Source organism: Anarrhichthys ocellatus, unplaced genomic scaffold, assembly GCF_004355925.1.
Source record: "Anarrhichthys ocellatus isolate YVR2014 unplaced genomic scaffold, GSC_Weel_1.0 scaffold13, whole genome shotgun sequence".
Classification (NCBI taxonomy): Eukaryota; Metazoa; Chordata; class Actinopteri; order Perciformes; family Anarhichadidae; genus Anarrhichthys; species Anarrhichthys ocellatus.
The window spans coordinates 546012-564719 of NW_022280043.1; the positions used below are offsets into that span (position 1 = coordinate 546012).

Below are 18708 nucleotides of genomic sequence, written 5' to 3' on the forward strand. Positions count from 1 at the left end.
GAGAGAGAGAGAGAGAGAGAGAGAGAGAGAGAGAGAGAGAGAGAGAGTGAGAGTTCTGGGTAGCAACAAAAACAACAACATGAGCACATGCTGTAACGTTACATAATGTGTTACACAAACATGTAACGTTAGATCCCTAAGAGGCCACAGGAAGTTGTACATTATGTGTAAATATAGGCTAAGAGCTGATGCCGACAGGCTGTTTGAGAGGCAGTCTGGCTGTGTACTAATCCTCTTAACTAGCTGACGGTAACTTATAAAGGAAATGACTGCCAAGGCAAGCTATCAGCTAGCTAAACGCAACTAATTGCTAAATTACATTTATTAAAATGATATGATACGCGCTAAATGCACCAATCGTAGCTACCTAGGTCTAGGCTGCTTTAAATCGTAAACTTCTTTGTGATTTAATCGACATAACATAACATTACATTTAATTGTACTGCGCTGCACCGTTACCCATCTTAGTTATTAACCCATGACAAACCCGTTTCCGTCTAACAAGCTAACAGTTAGCCAGCAGCTAACACAACGTTGCTCGAGTGAACATTAACGTTACAAGTCTCTTGTTAGCCACCGTGCTTACACTACTGCAGCTAAGCTAACTTAGCTGTAGCCGCGGAGTTAAACGTTACTTTACCTTTTGTTTCACATAAATACAGAATGCGGTAACAAATCTCGGTTTGAGGCTGGAAACCGAATCTGTACCATCCGCTGCTGCTGTTGTTCCTCCGCCAACTGAACGGATCCCATCAGAGACACAACGGCCGCTTGTTTCATTTCACCGCGCCGCCCGTTGAGACGCCACGCTTTATGTTGTCTGAGGAACCGTTTGCGGATTTCCTGCCTGCACGGTGTCTGACTCATTACATTACATTTACCGACCACAGCCAACACTCGGGTAGCAGTTTTTTCAAGACTCTTCTTGAAATATTGCTGCTGATGTAGCTAAAGAGATTCTAGTTTTATTCTGCCTTAAAACCACAAACCACTACAGATGCACAAAACGAACGAACCTAACAAAGAGTTGTTGAGTTGGCTGGAAGAACCTAGAAAATAAGACTTTCGAAAGGATTCAAAGTGTCGTAAATACCATGTTTGAATGCAAAATATGTACTTTTTATTGCGCACGTGCCATATTCGTAATATAGCAATAAAATAACAATATCCAACATAAAATACAACCGGAAATACACATTTCCTATTTATCATTAGCATAATTATCTACCCATAATTTAGACACTTCTGCTTTTCGCTTGAATTGAAGTTCACACCAAACACAACGTTATTGATGATAACGTTTGAAACAATTAACACTTTGTTTTTTTATTTACAGTGGAAGAATTACAACTACTTGCAGCATCTGTTTAATTCCGTCCTTTCTTTGTATCATGATATGTTATGCACAACAATTAACTAAGACTAATGCAATGCATTTTGCTTGCAAAAAGGGTGCTGCCTGATGTGTAATTAGAACAACTTTGTTGTAACGCCCTATGATTGGTGTGAGAACACACTTTTTTCGAGGACTTTCTGTACTGTTGTCTGCTGAATCTCTGAGTACCACATATATACTTAACCCAGGACACATAAAGTGATAAATAGCAGTCCAAGATGTTTGCCTCATTGATGCTGAAAGGCAGGCCTTGGAACATGTGTGAACATCATGTGTTTGAGCCCCGGCCTTTATTGAAAATAACAAAGTAAAGAGAGCTGGTGTAGGCTGTGATGAAGAAATATGAGTCATTTCAGAGATTTCTCTTTTGTGTTCAGTATTCACCTTGATGTTTAATCCCCCAAGCTCTGATAAAATGTAAATATATTATTTATCCATCAAGTATGGTGCTTACTTACTTGCTTTTACACATTTTTGTTCAAAAGTCATTATAATTGATTATCATATAAAATCATTTATAGACCGTGTAGTTGTTGTAGCTTAATTGCTTTTGTTTACCTTCTGTGCTTTTGTATAAATCGTTAATATATGCCTTAGTTTGTAGCGGCTTTTATTCTGAAGTACACACGGACCGGAAATGGTTGATCTGTTTTAGCTCACGTAGCAAAGTTGCGTGATATGCAGTGCGATGAGGGTTGTGCTCATGTCAGAGAAGGTATTATCCTGTCAACAAACTCACATACAGTGCGATTTATCAAGTCGATTAAATGGACATTTCTTGACCGGAGCCTTATGAGTTCAAGGAGAGCGGTGAGATTGCTTTAGCAGTCGTGAATTGCAATTAAAGCGTTGCAAATGTGAACGTTTCATGAAGTGGACGTTTTGTTTAGCTAGCAAGGTATAACGCAAACACGCTAACGGCAGCGACAGGTCTCCAAGGCCCTGCTGCATAGGTAGCTCACGATCCGTGCAGGCTAACAGCGCCTTAACGGTAAATAATTGTCAGCATTTTGCGAAACAATCAGCCAATTATAATACTGACAGAGATGCAAAGCTAACATTAGCTTATGAACTCGCCTTGTAGGTGTTCGTTGACGGGAGAAGACCCCACTGTGTTTGTGGTCTGTGGTCCAGCTAACCTTATGTGACATGCTTGTGTTGAGCCTGTATTTAAATAACCCATAATGAGTGTATAATTCAAATTGTTCACCACCTTGTCTTTACCTTTGCTCTATAACTGACATTAACGTAACGTAAAATCCCTGTCCTACCTGTGTTATTTAACCTTATCATCTCTTCGTGTTTTCAACATTCAGCTTATTCTCGGGGGGAAATAGAGTAAATGTCATCTGAGCTCAGACCCCCTGGAACATCCAGACCCTGATTTATGTTGTGTGGTGTGGCCACCATGACTACTGTCAACATCACCAGAGACATCCTGCACCGGCAGATCCGAGTGAGTAAACAAATGGCAGAAGTGATGGAGGTTGGGCTAACCTGAAAAAAGACTCCTCGACCAAAATTATTGTTTCCATTTTTTGTGTGGATAATTTCTTATGCACTGACGGAGACTTTGACTCGTGTCTTCAGGACAAGAGAGCAGCCGCCTTCCAAAGGTCCTATCATGTGACTGACCCTTTCATCAAAAGACTTGGACTGGAGGCTGAGCTTCAGGTCAGTGTGACAGCAAGTGTGTGTGTGTGTGTGTGTGTGTGTGTGTGTGTGTGTGTGTGTGTGTGTGTGTGTGTGTGTGTGTGAGTGATCAATGTGTCTGTGCATTATCATAACTCACAGTTTATACTGTCTGTCTCAACAGGGCCATACTGGCTGTGTGAACTGTTTGGAATGGAATGAACAAGGAGAGTAAGTCTTGTAAATTGCACCTTAAGTACAATTATAGTCTCTAACCTCGGATCACTGGCTGCTTTACAACATTATACAACTATAGTTTTGTCGTTAGGTCTATTACATATCTATAAAGTATTAGGTACACACTGTATATACCACAAAGGCCTATTACGGCTGAGGTGTAGGCCTAAATAAAATGAGTATGCACCACCATGTCTCACTCACTACTCTGTTATGGGATTGGTATTCCTCCCAAAAAATGCTCTTTAAGCAGTTAGTTATTGCCTCACACTTGACACTTCTTTTTTGAAGAAAAAAACAGCCAGCAATGGATTCAGCTCATACATTTCCTGTTGTATTAGACCTAAAGGCTCGTCCCGAGGTCTACAGGTAGTAAGAGTATACAGTGAGGTCTCTGTTGCACATCCTAACATGCTTCACAGTGTCCGATTTTAAATGGCATTAGTAGTAAAGAGTCTAATCAAATGTAGCTTGACTTGTCCTGGTGATTTTTTTTTCTTTTCAGTTTACTGGCCTCGGGCTCAGATGATCAACATGCCATCATCTGGGATCCATTCAGACACAAGAAGCTTACAACTATGCACACGGGTCATGCAGCAAATATATTCTCTGTAAAGGTAAGCGGGGGCTGATTGAAAGATTGCTGTATTGAATGGGAAGAGGGAAAGTTGGCTTCATTTCCATACACATAGATCATCTAGTCATGATGCGATTCAAATGTATCTGGAAGTAATGTGCTAAAGTTCTCTGCTGGTAAGACACATTGCTCAGCTTCACCGTACTCTTTCTTTAGTCATCAACAATATCTCCCTATAATACAATTGAACGTCCTCTACAATAGGTGGCACTGTTGGCCATTTAATGAGTGGCTTGTTGTTTGATTGAAAGCCGTCTTTGTAGACGTTCGACGATGTTGAAGCCGGTCAAGCCGTTGTGAAACATTTTGTCTGTGCTTATCAATTCATTCTCGTGTTTTTTTTGTTTGCCCGTACAGTTCCTCCCTCACTCGGGGGACAGAATTTTGATAACGGGTGCGGCCGACACAAAGGTCCACGTGCACGACCTGAGTGTGAAGGAAACCATCCATATGTTTTCTGATCATACAAACAGAGTGAAACGCATTGCCACGGCGCCCATGTGGCCCAACACCTTCTGGAGTGCTGCGGAGGATGGCATCATCAGGTCAGAATGAAACCACCGCGTTGTGTTTTTTTAACAAAAGTCACAAAGATATCCCGTGCCTAATTTAGCTCCAGGTAAAGTGTTTACTTTCTCCTTGTTTACTGCAGACAATATGACTTGAGGGAGAGCAGTAAGCGCTCGGAGGTGCTGATTGACCTGACGGAGTTCTGCGGTCAGCTGGTTGAGGCCAAGTGTCTGGCGGTCAACCCACGGGACAACAACTACATGGCGGTGGGAGCCAACGGGCCTTTTGTTCGCCTTTATGACATCAGGATGATTAACAACTACAGGTTGGTCAAGTGTCTGATGTCATTCTATGGTAATAAGTATTCAACAACAACTCAAATGTGGCAAATTCCCCATTCCAGGTGTTGACATGCACATGCACACAACTGGGTTTAACCACGTATTTTTTTTTTTTCGTTGCACAGAAAATCTGTAAATCAGAGCACATCAGCAGCTGTGCACACGTTCTGTGAAAGGGAGAAGCCCATCCCAGACGGAGCTGGGCAGTATTATGTTGCAGGTGTGATAAATACATTTGTATTCTAATTATATAGCGATGACATGAGGAAATGGTCAGTTTGAAAGCGACTCTGCAGGATGTGGTTGTATAACATTACGTTCTGTTCATGCTTCAATGCTCCAGGGCACCTGCCAGTGAAACTCCCAGACTACAATAATCGCCTGAGGGTTCTGGTGGCCACCTACGTCACCTTCAGCCCCGACGGCACTGAGCTACTAGTCAACATGGGTGGGGAACAGGTGATGCTTCTCAGAACAATCAAGCAGTGGTGAGAGGAGTTATTTATTTCCGCTTCAGCGTTTAAACATTTGTTTATCTTTATGGTTCTTCTAGGTGTATCTGTTTGACTTGACATTTAAACAGAAGCCATACACCTTCTTACTCCCCAAAAAGTGCCAGTCATCAACAGGTAGGTCTGTGCGTTATACATTCACAGCAGATCTTGAATGGTGCCTCATAAAGATACACAAAGTACCGTAGCTCTAGACGTGTTTGTGGTTTCTGAAAACTTTGGCTTCCTTAGCAGACGTACAGAACGGAAAGACAACCAATGGCGTCTCAAACGGAATTTTCTTGCCAACCAGCCATATTCGAATTGCCGGAAGCAAGATGCGTTCGAGGTTTGTCTGTTCACCCTGTCAGTGATCGTTTTTTCTACATCGATTGGGTGTTTGATGGTCTGAGCATGCACACACTTGAGTTATGTTTCCTCTGCTCTCCGTTTCTTTTTAGTTCTACTGAGCTATCCGCTCACTTGGAGACGATAAAGCAACAAGCTAATGATGCATTTGCACGTCAGCAGTGGACGCAGGCTATCCAGCTGTACAGTTTAGGCATTCATCAGGCCAGCTGCAACGCCATGCTGTACGGGAACCGGGCAGCAGCATACATGAAACGCAAGTGGTAAGCCTCTTTGCATCACTCCACGGAGATGATCACCTTCTGAACGCCGTTATCAAAAGCAGTTATCAAGTGTTTGTTGACGTGTGCGATTCGCAGGGACGGAGACCATTATGACGCCCTTAGGGACTGCCTGAAGGCTCTGACTCTAAACCCTGGTCATTTGAAGGCTCATTTCAGGCTGGCACGCTGTCTGTTTGAGCTGAAGTATGTGTCTGAAGCTCTCGAGTGTCTCGATGATTTCAAAGGAAAGTTTCCAGAGCAGGCGCAGAGTAGTGCCTGTGATTCTTTGGATAAAGATATCAAGGCGGCTCTCTTCACCAAGACGGAAACAGGTAGAAAAGAGTGAACTGGTGCTCGGCTGATTTGTTGTTAGTTTTTTTGCATATCAAGAGTAACAGAATGCTTTTGTTTATTTGTAAAAGTAACTGATCGACTTTGTGGTAATAAGTCTGATTTATTTTCTTTACGCCCTCACCAGCAGAAGATAAGAAGGCCAACAGCTCCATTCGATTCCACTCCTTCAATCGTAAGGAGTCCATCCCTGAAGATGAGTTGGTGCTGAGAGAGCGCAGCTTTGACTACAAGCACAGATACTGTGGTCACTGCAACACCACCACCGACATCAAAGAGGCCAACTTCTTTGGAAGGTCAGTAGATCTCACTAGGTCACCAGCTCTGTAGCTAAAGACAGAGATCAGTAAAGCTTCCAGTGAAAAGTAGCTTCCATTCATAAATATAGTCTCTAGGAAACTGTAGAGACCAGGTTTTGTTTTTCCAAATGTGATTACGACGACATGTCCCATGAACATGGCTCGTCAGGCAAGTCTGTGTGGTTTCTCTTTCTCTACAGCAAAGGCCAGTACATTGTCAGCGGCTCAGACGACGGCTCCTTCTTCATCTGGGAAAAGGAGACCACCAATCTGGTGAGGATCCTGCAGGGGGATGAGTCCATCGTCAACTGCCTGCAGCCCCACCCCAACTACTGCTTCCTGGCTACGAGTGGTATCGACCCTGTGGTTCGATTGTGGAACCCAAGACCAGAGGTAAACAACTGAAACGGATTCATAAATGCATTTTGTCATATTTTGACAAAACCTGGGGCACAACCGTGTGTGTGTGTGTCATGATTTCATTACATAATTCCAAAATCACCATTTACCATTACAGCTGATTCTGTCTCCCTTTCTTACCGTGAGACTTTCTCCTCCCCTCTACTGCGCTCTATAACACAGACGGAGACTGAGAACGGGCGAGTGGTGGAGGACATGGAGAGCGCTGCTCAGGCGAACCAGCGGCGCATGAACGCCGATCCCCTGGAGGTGATGCTGCTCAACATGGGCTATCGCATCACAGGCCTGCGTGGCGTCGGCCCGGATGGCTCGGATGACGAAGACAGCTCAGAGGGACAAGTGCAGTGTCGGCCAAGCTAAGCAAACTGTCCGCCATTCTAGAGCATGGATGTAGGAAGCGAAGCTCTCTCCCAGCTCCCGTTTGAATCTTTATCCCCCCCCCCCCCCAATCTGACAGAAACATTGAGTGAATGCCATGTCACATCTCTGCACTATGCATCGCCTTCCCCTGTCCAAAGAGAGGACTGGTGGAGACCACTTTGGGGAGAGGAATTCATGGAGGGTCTAGAAGACACCCATCTCGCCCCCTTCAAAGCACCAACCTCAGCCTCTCCCTCCACAGGGGGGGGGGGCACCTTTTGAGGAGAGCACCTTCCACGTCACTCCCCAGTTTCTCACGAAGAAGGAGGAGGAGTTCGGCACTTATGCCTCCTCAGGTTTACGTTGGAGAGATGCACAAACACGCCTGCACTCGGACGACCTGTTTTCAGGTGGGTGTGGCCACACAGTCGCAGCGTCGTCCACGGAGGATCGGATCACAGACTAGAAGACAGTGCTTTGTCGCATTCAGCTCAGAGTCTTAGGGCCCGCTCACATCAGAAAGGCTGCACACCCCCGAGTCATTAATTCTGAGTTAGACTCTGTCATGTTTTCAGTGTTTATGTTTCGGAGTTTTGTTCACAGGAAGCCTAGAATTAATTGTTGCTCCAGTGAAATGTATTTATAAGCCCGATTTAGTTTATATCTGTGAGAAAGAACAAGTGGTTTCTTCTGCCAAAGGTTGTCATTTCAACAGCCAAGGATTAATGTCTGCTTTCTTTGTTTCCTTGAAACATACTTTTGCCATTCTGTACTCCTTTTAGCCAAAAGGTTTTACTACAATAGATTGTTGACAAGGTCATCAAGATATCTAAAGAGAAAACATTTGTTTAAAAAAAAGAAAAGAAAAGAGAAAAAAAAACTTTCTAATACATTTTTTTTTGTTATAAATAAAGTCCTATTAATTGCAAATGTTGTTTGGCAAATTTATTTTAAATTTTTCGTGGCTAGCTAGCTAGCTGCGTGGCTCTGCAGTCAGGTGTTGAGTCCTGCTTGCATGAGGCTTCTCTGCCTATAGGTTTAGGCACAAAAGGACACAGAGCCATCTATCTGTTGCTCAGAGAACAGTTCATTGGCTCTTCTTTGCCCCAAAATAGGGTCAAGACTATGTAAAGGGTCCTCAACCACATGCAACACTCGGCTTCCATGTGTTTTACTTTGCTCATTAATTTGAGTTGTTTTTCTTTGAAGAATACTATGATAACCTTTTGTTGCAAACAAAGTCAACAATAAAATTATTGAACACCGTGCCTGTATTGTCTTACTTTGCTTTTTCTTGAAATGATCATACAAATGATTAATTGTTTGTCCTTTTAGGTGTAACAGTTACACAACAGATACAGCAGTACTGACACATTATTAACTAGGCTGGAGAGATGTACTGTAGGTGACACTCTCTAATACCCTGCTCCTTCATCAGTGTCTGCTCTGCTCCCTGCTTTTGCTGACTATTGGGCAACAAATATGAGGACAGTCCATGAGTAGTTAGGAGTGCATCTTCTGCCCCATATACTGCGCAGCAATGAGGTGACCCAGTTTTGGTAGTAGTGGTGGTTGCAGTGATAAAGCTCATGGCCGACCGAGCCAAAAGCAACACATGAACACATTCAACACTATAAAGTAGCCATTGTATACTGTGTTCCTTGCAGTAATAACTCATTGCTCTTGTCCATGGCGCAGTTCATATGTCTTTATGAATAATCATACAACAAATAGCCTAATTCGAAATGCTTAAAACCTCGCTGTATTTCTTAATCCTGCTCACATGGAAAACAAGTACTGCATGCGTACATATAAACCGTGATGCGTTCACGGACCGAAGGTTGGTGTTGCGTTCACGGACCGACAGCTGGTTCTGCTGCGGAGGCTTCGACTGGCCGCTGCCGCTCCCACGCCGCCTGGCGCCGGCTCCGCGTCACTGCCGTCTCGTGTCACTCTCCAGGCAGTGATGGCGGAGGTGGACGAGACCGAGATCATGATGAACTACCACGGAGACTTCTTGAAAGGCGACAAGAAAGACAGCCGCTACCCGTACTGCATTGTCTGGACGCCTATTCCTATTTTATCGTAAGAAGCTAACACGTGTTATTCTTGCAGGCTTAGCGTGGGATGTTACAGCAGTGTTGTTATTTTTGCTGACGTCAAATGAAGTGAAGCAGGTTTATGTTAGCCGCTGGTTGAACCTCATGTTATCTATTTCCTTTCAGTAAATGACTGCATTGAATGTAATGTATTGTATGTGTATTGTGATTCACAATTAAGGGATATCGATGCATTGCTATCTGTTGGTTGCATCCTGCAGGTGGGTGCTGCCCTTCATCGGTCACATGGGTATATGCACCTCTTCTGGAATCATACGAGATTTTGCAGGATCATACTTTGTCTCGGTGAGTATTGTTTTTTTGTTTTGTTGCTGTTTTTAAAAACTTAAATGATATGCAATTATTACCTACGATATGTATCAGGCGACAGATGAGAGAACCTTCAATCTGAGATGTCATGCTGACGTGCAGAGTAAAGCTGCTGAATTGTTAATGAATGGGAGTTGCAGTCATGGCTGAATTCCACGATAACTTCAAGCATAGATGTATGATTTATTGAATAAGTCAAAATGTGTTGTTTTTTTTCAGGAAGACAACATGGGCTTTGGTAAACCAACAAAGTAAGTATTGATTAATATATCGTGTAATAATTGTAATTTACACCTCATCACACAGTTAAGTGAATGCATTGGTTAACAATATTGCAGGTATTGGAAGCTTGATGTGGACAAAGTTTGTAGTAATGGTGCTGCTACATGGGACAAAGCAGTGCATGACGCCTCTGAGGAGTACAAATGTAGGCCGGTAAGATGATATTTAGCACGTTTGACGCACGTATTTCTGCATTATTAGTCATATTGTAATAATGACTTCTTTTCTGTTTTGTTGAAGCACAATCTGTGCTTAGATAACTGCCATTCCCACGTTGCCATGGCCCTCAACCTTATGCACTACGACAACAGCACGTCTTGGAACATGATGAACCTGTGCGCGCTGTCTCTTATTCGTGGAAAACATGTGAAGTAAGTATTTGTAATACCGTGAAGAACTGTTGACATATAGAACCCAGACACACTTCCAGGTTAGCATCTCATAGAGCATATATTTAATCTGTCTCTCTGTTCACGCATGATAGTGGGCTCTTCTCTTTAGATGGGGACATTTTAGTGTGGAAAGATAGCGACACGGTTAGGGTTCCTCTTCCAGGACAGACAGACATGCAGAAGGTGACGTATACACAAAGAAGAGAGAAGAAGCAGTCGTAGAGTCACACGCAAGCCGAACAGTTCTGGGCCAAACACACCTGAAGCATCTTGATCACACAGTGGTTTTACATTGCTCTGCTGCTGGATGCTAGTGAGCATTAAGAGACGTATGGCTTTGAGAACCCCTCATTATTCTCCTCTGACCCACATTGAGACTCCGCTGTTTGTGCTGCCTCTGCACATACACTCCCAGCAGCCTTTTAAACAGAAGGGGAGTCGTGTAATTCATCACTGACAGCGGCGCTCCCCTCTGTGGCCCCACCGCTGAAGGTCACCTCACCGGTGGGGCTCCCTGCACCGGCTGGGTGGAAAGGACAGTAGGACGCAGGCTGGGGTGCGTTCACGGGTGGAGAGAGAGGAGCTGTGGGCCTCGTGGAGTAAAGAGATTGGACCATGTGATACTCCAACACACCTCACATGTCCTGGTCTGTCGTGTTAATGATTACTCTTAACATGTTCCCCTCTCTGTATCCCCCAGCTGGGCTGCGTTCCTCAAGACCTGGCTGCCCTTCTTCATGCTCTGCGGAGTCCTCGGCACGTTCATCCTAACATTCAACCTCCAGTAGTGGAGCGAGAAGTTCAACGGGATGACTCATAGACTTTGTTTATACTCTATATAGTATTATTGTCTGTTGACGTGTATTTGTACAGAACATTACAAATGAAGGACTTTGTTGTGTGTTGGTGATGTAGGGAGGGCATTTAAGGGCAAACCCTTGTTCAGTTTTGAAATCAAAATGATGTTTTAATGGTGAATAAGCTTCAAAATTCACCATCACTGATTTTCACACAGTGGATTCTGTGCTTCTGTTTTGCTTATTAAGAATTATACGAGTATTACGCCACAGTGGAGCAATACTGTTGAATCCAGAGATGTACTTTTTTTCCAAGAATAGCAGTGATGAATGTGTTTCTGCTCTGGCTGATGTACATTTCAGTAATTAATCACTACCGAATGGATCAAGATATCTTAATGCTGAAAGTATTCATCAATTATTCGTCCACGAGATATGAGCCGCTGCCAAAGATAGAAATGATGTAGGACGCACATGTGAAAAATGCCCTCCTTCATTCAATCCTCTCTACTCTGGTGTATAAAGACAAACATGTGCAGTGTTTTCTATGCATCATTTGTTTCTCTCCAGTCAGTATTTAAATGCGTTGTAACTGTGAATCCCAATGTTGGAATGTTACTAAACCTCTAATTATGAACAATACCACATTACATTATGTATTATTTATTTCACCATTTTGTTTTTGATGCTATGTACCCAAAAGAGTATTATTAGTTATTGTATCAGTTTGATATTTCTGTTTCTGTAACCTTATTGGTGGCTGTGCTATAAAGCTGAAGTCTCCCCTGGCAGACTGGTGTAGGTCACAGACTGTGGATGCCCTAATCGTCCTCTGCACCTTTAAGGGAACCACGTAACTTTTTCATCCAGCAAACTCTGCGTGATATGAACTACCATCAATTTACGGGAACCTTTATTTCCAGAGAGGAGCAGATGAGGAGGGGTTTCATGCTGGAGCTCTCTTTGTCGCCTCTGCAGCTATTGCTTAGTTAGTAATAAGAAAAGCTCTATTTAAAATTTGACTTGTTAATTCACATGGAGTGAGTTTGCTTTTTTTCTGCTGTCATTTTAATCTGAATGTTGAATTGAGTATAATTTAGAGATGTGTCTTTTCGCTGTCCGGGTGTTTTTGGGAGTCCTTCTCTGTGCACCGTACCAGTGCTTGGAGTGTCCTTTTGGCTGCCAGTGTTTTGCTGTCACTCGCACAGTAAAATGTGTTTCTAAGGATCTGCTCACAGTGCCACAAAGTATTCCAGGGTATGCTAAGACTGTCATCATCACAGGAAATAATATACACCAGATTGGACCTGATTCCTTTACAGATATGGAGAATGTCACCAACATCATTTTAAGCAAGAATAGGTGAGAATGTCAGTTTGTTTTTTTGTTTCATTCATGTATATTGAGCCATATTTGGATAATATGACAAACTTTCTTTATGTGTATCTAATAAATACCCCAAATAATGTTAATTTCTCTGAATGTTTTTTAAAATTTGTTTAATCTGGCAGTACTACAGTGAGTTGTGTCCAAGCATGGAAGTACTGCTAAATGTCTCAGGACAGATGTTACAGTGTTCGTCATCTTCACAGGATTACAGAGATGGCGTCCCACAGCTTCTCTGCCCTCATCAACCTGCGCTTCCTGGACCTCAGTGAGAACCAACTGGCCCTCATTCACCCCGAAGCTCTCAGCATACCTGGTGGTCCCCTTCAGGAGCTCAACCTGAGCCGCTCGCTGCACAACTTCACCGCCCTGACGGACCTCGCCACGGCTCTGCGCTGGGGTGATCTCAGGGGGCTCCTCCGCCTCGACCTCTCTGGGAACCACCTCGCCCTGCTGCCCCCTGGGATGTTCTCCCACCTTCCCGACCTGCAGCAGCTCTTCCTCGCCAACAACTCTCTGGTGGCTGTCTACGGCGGAACCTTCTCTGGTATGAACCGCCTGGAGCTGCTGGACCTTACGCGCAACGTCTTCAGTACATTCGGGGCTGATGCTCTACAAGAGCTGGAGAAGCTTGGGAACATCAGAATCCTTCTTGGGGACAACCCTTACACCTGCTCCTGCGAGATCAGTCATTTTGTGGCCTGGCTGAACGAATCGAGAGCTCAGGTGGACGTGGATGCTGTAAGGTGCGCCTCACCAGGAGGGCTTAGTGACACCCAGCTGCGAGGGCTCGGCGTCCATGCCATTGGATGTGTTGGTCCAGTCCAAGCAGAGGTGGCTGACCTCACCCTGCAGACATCCTATGTCTTCCTCGGGCTGGTGCTGGGGTTTGTGGGCATGGTCTTTCTCTTTGTGCTCTACCTGAATCGCAAAGGTATGAAGAAGTGGATCATTGAAATGAGAGACGCATGTCGGGATGTCCTGGAGGGATATCGCTACCGATTCGAGATTGACTCGGACCCTCGGCTGGGGCACAGCTCTGCAGAGAACGGTGGCAGCCGGGCGCGAGGGAATTTAGGATTAGGGCTGCCACATGACACTTGTATTGTCAAGCTTCCTGCAGACACACAGGTCAAACAGCTGACAATCTCTTCCGCCTGTGAACCTATGATCTTCTCCTAAAACTAGAAGCATTTGAGGAAGATGTATGTGAATAGTTAGTTAGCTGGTAGATATACGGTGTTTTTGAGCTTCCTGTACATCCTGCAGTTATAACAGATAAATCCTACCTTAAAAGTGCCTTTGTGTTTTCCAGGCACTAAATTGACTTTAATATTGTATGTTTATCAGACATTTTCTAAAAAATATAATACATAGGCTACATTGAAAATATATATATACCTTCTATACGTCTCAGTTTTTGTCAACTGTGGTTTCTTAGCTTTTTGGCAGTATCATGACTTTAAATATCTTATACTGAAGAAGACCGCCTGAAACATAAAAGACATAAATGGTAGCTTAATGGCATGACAAATGTATGTAGACCTATACAAATTTAACCCATAGACACCCAGTCAGTTTTATTTAATAAGATTAATCCTTTAATTAAATGTACCATGCATCTTTATTGTGCCAGAATGTGACCTGTCGTACAGTAATATTCAAATCAATAGAAGTTAAATCTACTGTATGACATGCAACTTGTATTTACATGAATTGTAAATAAAATCAACTTTTGATGCATTTAGTTTTCTTGTGCCCCTGCTTTATTGTGACTGCAGTGCAACCACAAAGACACCACGCTACACAGACTCATATTTTTCCCCAGGTAAGGTGGCCCTACTATTTCAGTTCAAAGAGTGGGTGATTAAGTGTTTCCATAGAGGGAAAATAGGGCAGAATGAAAGATATTGCTTGGAAAACACCTGCTGGCTCTGCAGCTGTGCACCCATGTGTGCATGTCAGACCTAGCGTGTATGTGTGTATGTTCCCTGCATGTGTGTGCAAAGAAAAGACCACGTGTCATATTGCCATGCATAATTTCACCATCAGTTGTTATGTTGCATCACATGGTACCAAATTCCAATCTGACTATGGACAGATTTGCAGCCGTTTTCTTCTTCTTTTTTTTCACCTTCTTCTATTTCACTATTTTCTTTATTTTCATTCCATGTTCCTCTCGTTGTTGTCTTTTACGGTTTATCCCTCCTTTCCTTCTTCGGTGCTGTTATATCCGCCGTTATGACGTCACCACTCACCTGTGGGTGGGTGTAGGATCTGGGATTAGCTGTAGCCGCAGGTATTAGCCAAACATTGGGAGACTCACGGCTAACAAGACTAACACAACAGGAGTTTTATAACAAACTCAAAACGTAGACGACGCGAATGAGCCGTGTCGCGTCGTTCGGTCGAGGCAACCGACTTAAGGTTTTGCAAAGTGTGTTTTGTGGAAGCTAAGTCACCGGGAAGTCTGTGGGCGGTCGAAATCCGTCTTTTCTTTCTCTGTTTGAGGCGCTAGCAGAAGTTTCTCCTCCGTGAGACTTCCGCGGTTTGCTCGCTGAACCAGTTATCTGAGATAAAAGACAACCACCAAGTGTTTCCTCTTATGCGGTAAGTCACATTTAAAAACGTAATTGTTGACTGAGATTTGGTCTGATGTGTTTTTCCCTGCACATGTACTTCAGGCCAAACAAGCTTTCAGAACGCGCGACGAAATGGGCCAAATGAATGCACTCAGGTTTATTTACATTCTCAGACTTTCCGGTGTTTACTCCCTTTCTCTTTATTAACGCAGGCTGTTTTTAATGTGTCATGGTGCGTTTAATGCTGCAAGTCTGTGTGGCAAACAAAAAAAGGGGGGGAGGTTTACACCTGGTTCTTATTTCTGAACATGCCTCTCCCACACCAGGTCCCAGGTATTGTGAGCCATGCCTGGCCACAGCACAGGGGCTCCCCAGGCGTCCCGCCACCACAAACACCACGTCTCCAGCTCCAGAGCAGACAAGTACCGACCCACTCGGACTATATCCAGAGACATCACGGCCAGCCAAGACGCCTACAAGGATCCTCGCAGGGAGCATCACCACGCTGACCACACCCGGTATTCAGAGAACAAGTATGGACGCAGCACAGGCCACCCGCGAAACGGCACGGGTCGAGGCTCGGAGACTATAGGATTTATTCCCGGGTCGGCAGACAGCGCGCCTGCCAGCAGGCATGCCTGTGGCTCCTGTGCCTCCATGGGCTGGACTGGCTGCAAGGCTGTTATCTGCTGTGTACTGACCTGTGGGTTTTATGGCAGCCGGGAGCCCTGCCTGCCCGTTAACGAGAGCTCCACGGACCACCCCCCTAAAGCAGGCAGTGAGCCTCACCCTCCCAATGGCATAGCTGTGACCAATCCCACGTGTGGCGTCCCTTTGGAGTCCAGCAAGTCTACCAAAGCCTCCAAGTTGCCCGCGAGTGACAGCTTCCGCTACCCGGATGTGCGCATTGCCGGTCAGACGGTGAGGTATCCGGTCGCTGCCCCAAAGCGAACGCGCATGCCTGGCAAGGGGGAAAGCCAGCGGCCTGTCAGCAACACCAGCCTGCTGTCCCGCGAGGACTATGACTTGGATGACCTGAGTGACACGGGCACAGACATTGACTCGCTCATCACCAAGAAGCTGCTGGAGCTTTATGCCCTGCACCAGATCGACCAGCTGGCCAAGTGCACCTCCGACTCCTCGTTCTCCCGCAAGACCAACGAGATCAGCGAGCTCATCTACAGCATCGCGCAGGACTACAACCTGGAGGAGCAGGAGGCCGAGTGCAAGCTCGTGCACGGGGTCATCCGCATCAGCACGCGAAAGGGCAAGAGGAACAAGAGCCATCCGTCGACGGGACAGCGTCCCACTGGGAGGAGCGACGGGACGCTCCCTGACAGTGGCAACGAGACCATGACCAACACTTTATTCAGCAGTGACTGTAAGACTACACTAATCATCACAATTAATTACTGCTGTATGAATATTTATAAAAGGCCAAATGACAAGCATCTGGCTGCCGCATACCAAAACATACCTCTCACCTTGTCTTCCCTAAATGACTCATAGTGTCTGTTGGGACGCTGCTTTTGTTGCACTAATACACCCGGCAGTGACCTAACAATAAATTGGTTAGTCGGAGGCAAGTCGATACATGTAGACACCGTCTCGTAAGACGCGTTGCACAATAGCCGAGGTGACAGTATTAATCTCCAAAATAAGAGTGCATTAGTTGTCCGTTGAAGCTCCTTGTCTGCCCTGGGCTCATCTTCTTGTCTTCTTGTCTCGTGCTCCAGTTCCAGAGGTGAAAGTGTCGGAGCAGACGCCATCGGACGAGCTGGCGAGGAAAATGCGACATTACAGCGGGAGAAGTGAGTCTTTGTTTGGGCTGATGTGAATGCATGCATGAGGTTTTAAGAGTTTGGATGAGGGCCATAATCAGTGGTTAGAAATGTTATTATTAGCACAATATTTAAATGTACACAATTAATATTTAGGCACATTTTTATTATTATTTGTATGCATTGTGCAGATGGAGGTCTTTATTTGTCCTCGTCACAGGTGTAATTACTACCCCGGTGAATAAATGGAGCTCAGGTCTTTGCAAAACCATTGTACCCGCTGCAGCTGCAGGCATTTTCTCTGTACTTTCCAGCAACATGCCCCTCTTTAGCCAGAGAAAGCCCCACATTCCTGCCCCCTTTTTCTCTCCATATTACAATCCCTCGCTCATTAGCTGCCACCGCCTCCTCCTCCCCTCATCTGCCACCTTATACCCACCCATCAATCTGCCTCATTCTCCCCTCCAGCTCAGCGGTCACGCTACACCACCTGCTCCCAGCAGGTCCAGTCACATTAAATACATTGCCACGTTAATGTCCCGTGCCTTCACCGTGTAATTTTCGGGAACGACTTGGGTTACAGGTGGATTAACGCGCAGCAGCCTCTTTTTTTTCTTTTTTTTCGTTGTTGTTCTGCGGAGAGAGGCGGTTAAAAGGACGGGGGTGTCCTGTTGCATGTCTTTTGAATGAGGGTACAGCACATTGTGTTTCCACAACTTTCACACGGCGACCTGGGAACGTGTCGGTGTCCTGGGTTCTACATCTGTGCATGAAATAGAACCTCTACTGTATCGTCTTTTTTTGTGTGTGTGTGTGTTAGGGCTATGTTTTTGTTTTCAGCGTGTTAAATAAAGCTCCTTCTCTCACAGCGTACTCTTCCAACACCGCCACAGCCTACTCGCCCTACCATCATGACCCCGAAACAGACTCTTCGGGCACTCCTCTTCTGCTCTGAAGGGTGACACAGACACAGAAGCACCTGTACTGACAAATGTATATGGACAATGATATCCTTCTGCTATTATTTTTTTGTTGCCGTTACTGAGTGGAGCACCTTTTGCCCCAGGCGGTGGTACTTCTGCTTTTTGTGGTCCGGCTAATGTTTGCTATTGGTGGACTTTTTTTATCTCTCCAGCAAAAAAAAAAAAAAAAACACAGAGGAAACAATTGGTCGTTGTTGTTTTGTTTTTTTTTACACTTGGAAAGACATTGCTGGTTGTTTTTTTTTTTTTTTATGTATTTGTATGCACACACATTTTAAAGTTGTTTTCAGAGAAAGAAACGTGACTACACTCCATGTAATCTCAGCAGTGAGGCCAGAGGATAGAGACTGATGGTAACGTGTGTGTGTGTGTGTGTGTGTGTGTGTGTGTGTGTGTGTGTGTGTGTGTGTGTGTGTGTGCGCGTGCGCGCGCGCTTGCTTTCTGATGTTTACAGTCCTTGAAAGCTTGTTTTGACCTGAAAACTGCATCGTTAAGCCATATTTTGATGTACATATTTTTGATGTCACTGTTACTCTCTGGGTTTTTACACAATTTGTGGCATTGACCAGTTTTCTTTTTTTATTCACAGATAAGTCCTGTTTTTAACAAAATAAAAAAAGCTTGTTTATGCCTTTTCATGTGCATTCAATAAGGAAATACCAAACTCGTGTAGTTTTCATTTTAGCTCACAAGAAATATATGCTAAAGCATCCTCCTATCCTACTAGCTACTTTTCCTCTTTATCTCTTTGGATTATTGTTCTCAAGCTC

At 44.6% G+C, this 18708-nt stretch overlaps 5 protein-coding genes across 10 annotated transcripts in view; 4 read left to right on the forward strand and 1 right to left on the reverse strand.

Annotated features, from left to right (window-relative positions):
• The window catches only part of cep85 (centrosomal protein 85), a 12050-nt gene extending 11201 nt beyond the window's left edge, over nt 1-849 (reverse strand). Inside the window, exon 1 of the mRNA XM_031852903.1 lies at nt 641-849. The gene's annotated coding sequence lies outside the window, so the exon portion shown is untranslated. The remainder of the gene's footprint in view (nt 1-640) is intronic.
• Nucleotides 850-2029: 1180 nt separating this feature from the next.
• Nucleotides 2030-8574, forward strand: wdtc1 (WD and tetratricopeptide repeats 1). Of its 6 annotated transcripts, none has more exons than XM_031852467.1 (16): nt 2030-2111; nt 2713-2852; nt 2987-3070; nt 3213-3259; nt 3771-3882; nt 4260-4447; nt 4555-4737; nt 4879-4973; nt 5097-5212; nt 5307-5382; nt 5497-5593; nt 5706-5876; nt 5973-6208; nt 6355-6523; nt 6727-6919; nt 7109-8574. In XM_031852467.1, exons 2-16 carry the CDS (start codon nt 2784-2786, stop codon nt 7304-7306), a joined length of 2034 nt encoding a protein of 677 aa, XP_031708327.1. In that variant the 5' UTR covers nt 2030-2111; nt 2713-2783; the 3' UTR covers nt 7307-8574. The 6 variants fall into 6 exon arrangements, with proteins under 6 accessions (XP_031708327.1, XP_031708326.1, XP_031708332.1 ...); XM_031852466.1 differs by having other exon boundaries at nt 2065-2206; XM_031852472.1 differs by having other exon boundaries at nt 2065-2206; nt 6358-6523.
• Nucleotides 8575-9197: 623 nt separating this feature from the next.
• LOC116386743 (transmembrane protein 222) lies at nt 9198-12240 on the forward strand. Its single transcript, XM_031853235.1, has 6 exons — nt 9198-9391; nt 9627-9711; nt 9955-9986; nt 10074-10170; nt 10258-10388; nt 11110-12240. Exons 1-6 carry the CDS (start codon nt 9273-9275, stop codon nt 11195-11197), a joined length of 552 nt encoding a protein of 183 aa, XP_031709095.1. The 5' UTR covers nt 9198-9272; the 3' UTR covers nt 11198-12240.
• A 50-nt stretch (nt 12241-12290) lies between these two features.
• Nucleotides 12291-14201, forward strand: LOC116386742 (trophoblast glycoprotein-like). Its single transcript, XM_031853234.1, has 2 exons — nt 12291-12568; nt 12799-14201. Exons 1-2 carry the CDS (start codon nt 12309-12311, stop codon nt 13772-13774), a joined length of 1236 nt encoding a protein of 411 aa, XP_031709094.1. The 5' UTR covers nt 12291-12308; the 3' UTR covers nt 13775-14201.
• A 672-nt stretch (nt 14202-14873) lies between these two features.
• kdf1a (keratinocyte differentiation factor 1a) lies at nt 14874-17935 on the forward strand. Its single transcript, XM_031853401.1, has 4 exons — nt 14874-15202; nt 15501-16555; nt 16911-16985; nt 17825-17935. Exons 2-4 carry the CDS (start codon nt 15520-15522, stop codon nt 17908-17910), a joined length of 1197 nt encoding a protein of 398 aa, XP_031709261.1. The 5' UTR covers nt 14874-15202; nt 15501-15519; the 3' UTR covers nt 17911-17935.
• Nucleotides 17936-18708: the final 773 nt, after the last annotated feature.

Coding starts and splice junctions, on each gene's coding strand:
- wdtc1 (XM_031852467.1), top strand. CDS start 2,784: ATGTTGTGTGGTGTGGCCACCATGACTACTGTCAACATCACCAGAGAC. Junction 3,883..4,259: donor CAAATATATTCTCTGTAAAG/GTAAGCGGGGGC, acceptor TTGCCCGTACAG/TTCCTCCCTCACTCGGGGGA. Junction 6,920..7,108: donor TGTGGAACCCAAGACCAGAG/GTAAACAACTGA, acceptor TCTATAACACAG/ACGGAGACTGAGAACGGGCG.
- LOC116386743 (XM_031853235.1), top strand. CDS start 9,273: ATGGCGGAGGTGGACGAGACCGAGATCATGATGAACTACCACGGAGAC. Junction 10,171..10,257: donor AGGAGTACAAATGTAGGCCG/GTAAGATGATAT, acceptor GTTTTGTTGAAG/CACAATCTGTGCTTAGATAA. Junction 10,389..11,109: donor ATTCGTGGAAAACATGTGAA/GTAAGTATTTGT, acceptor TGTATCCCCCAG/CTGGGCTGCGTTCCTCAAGA.
- LOC116386742 (XM_031853234.1), top strand. CDS start 12,309: ATGTGTCTTTTCGCTGTCCGGGTGTTTTTGGGAGTCCTTCTCTGTGCA. Junction 12,569..12,798: donor ATCATTTTAAGCAAGAATAG/GTGAGAATGTCA, acceptor TCATCTTCACAG/GATTACAGAGATGGCGTCCC.
- kdf1a (XM_031853401.1), top strand. CDS start 15,520: ATGCCTGGCCACAGCACAGGGGCTCCCCAGGCGTCCCGCCACCACAAA. Junction 16,556..16,910: donor CACTTTATTCAGCAGTGACT/GTAAGACTACAC, acceptor CTCGTGCTCCAG/TTCCAGAGGTGAAAGTGTCG. Junction 16,986..17,824: donor GCGACATTACAGCGGGAGAA/GTGAGTCTTTGT, acceptor CTTCTCTCACAG/CGTACTCTTCCAACACCGCC.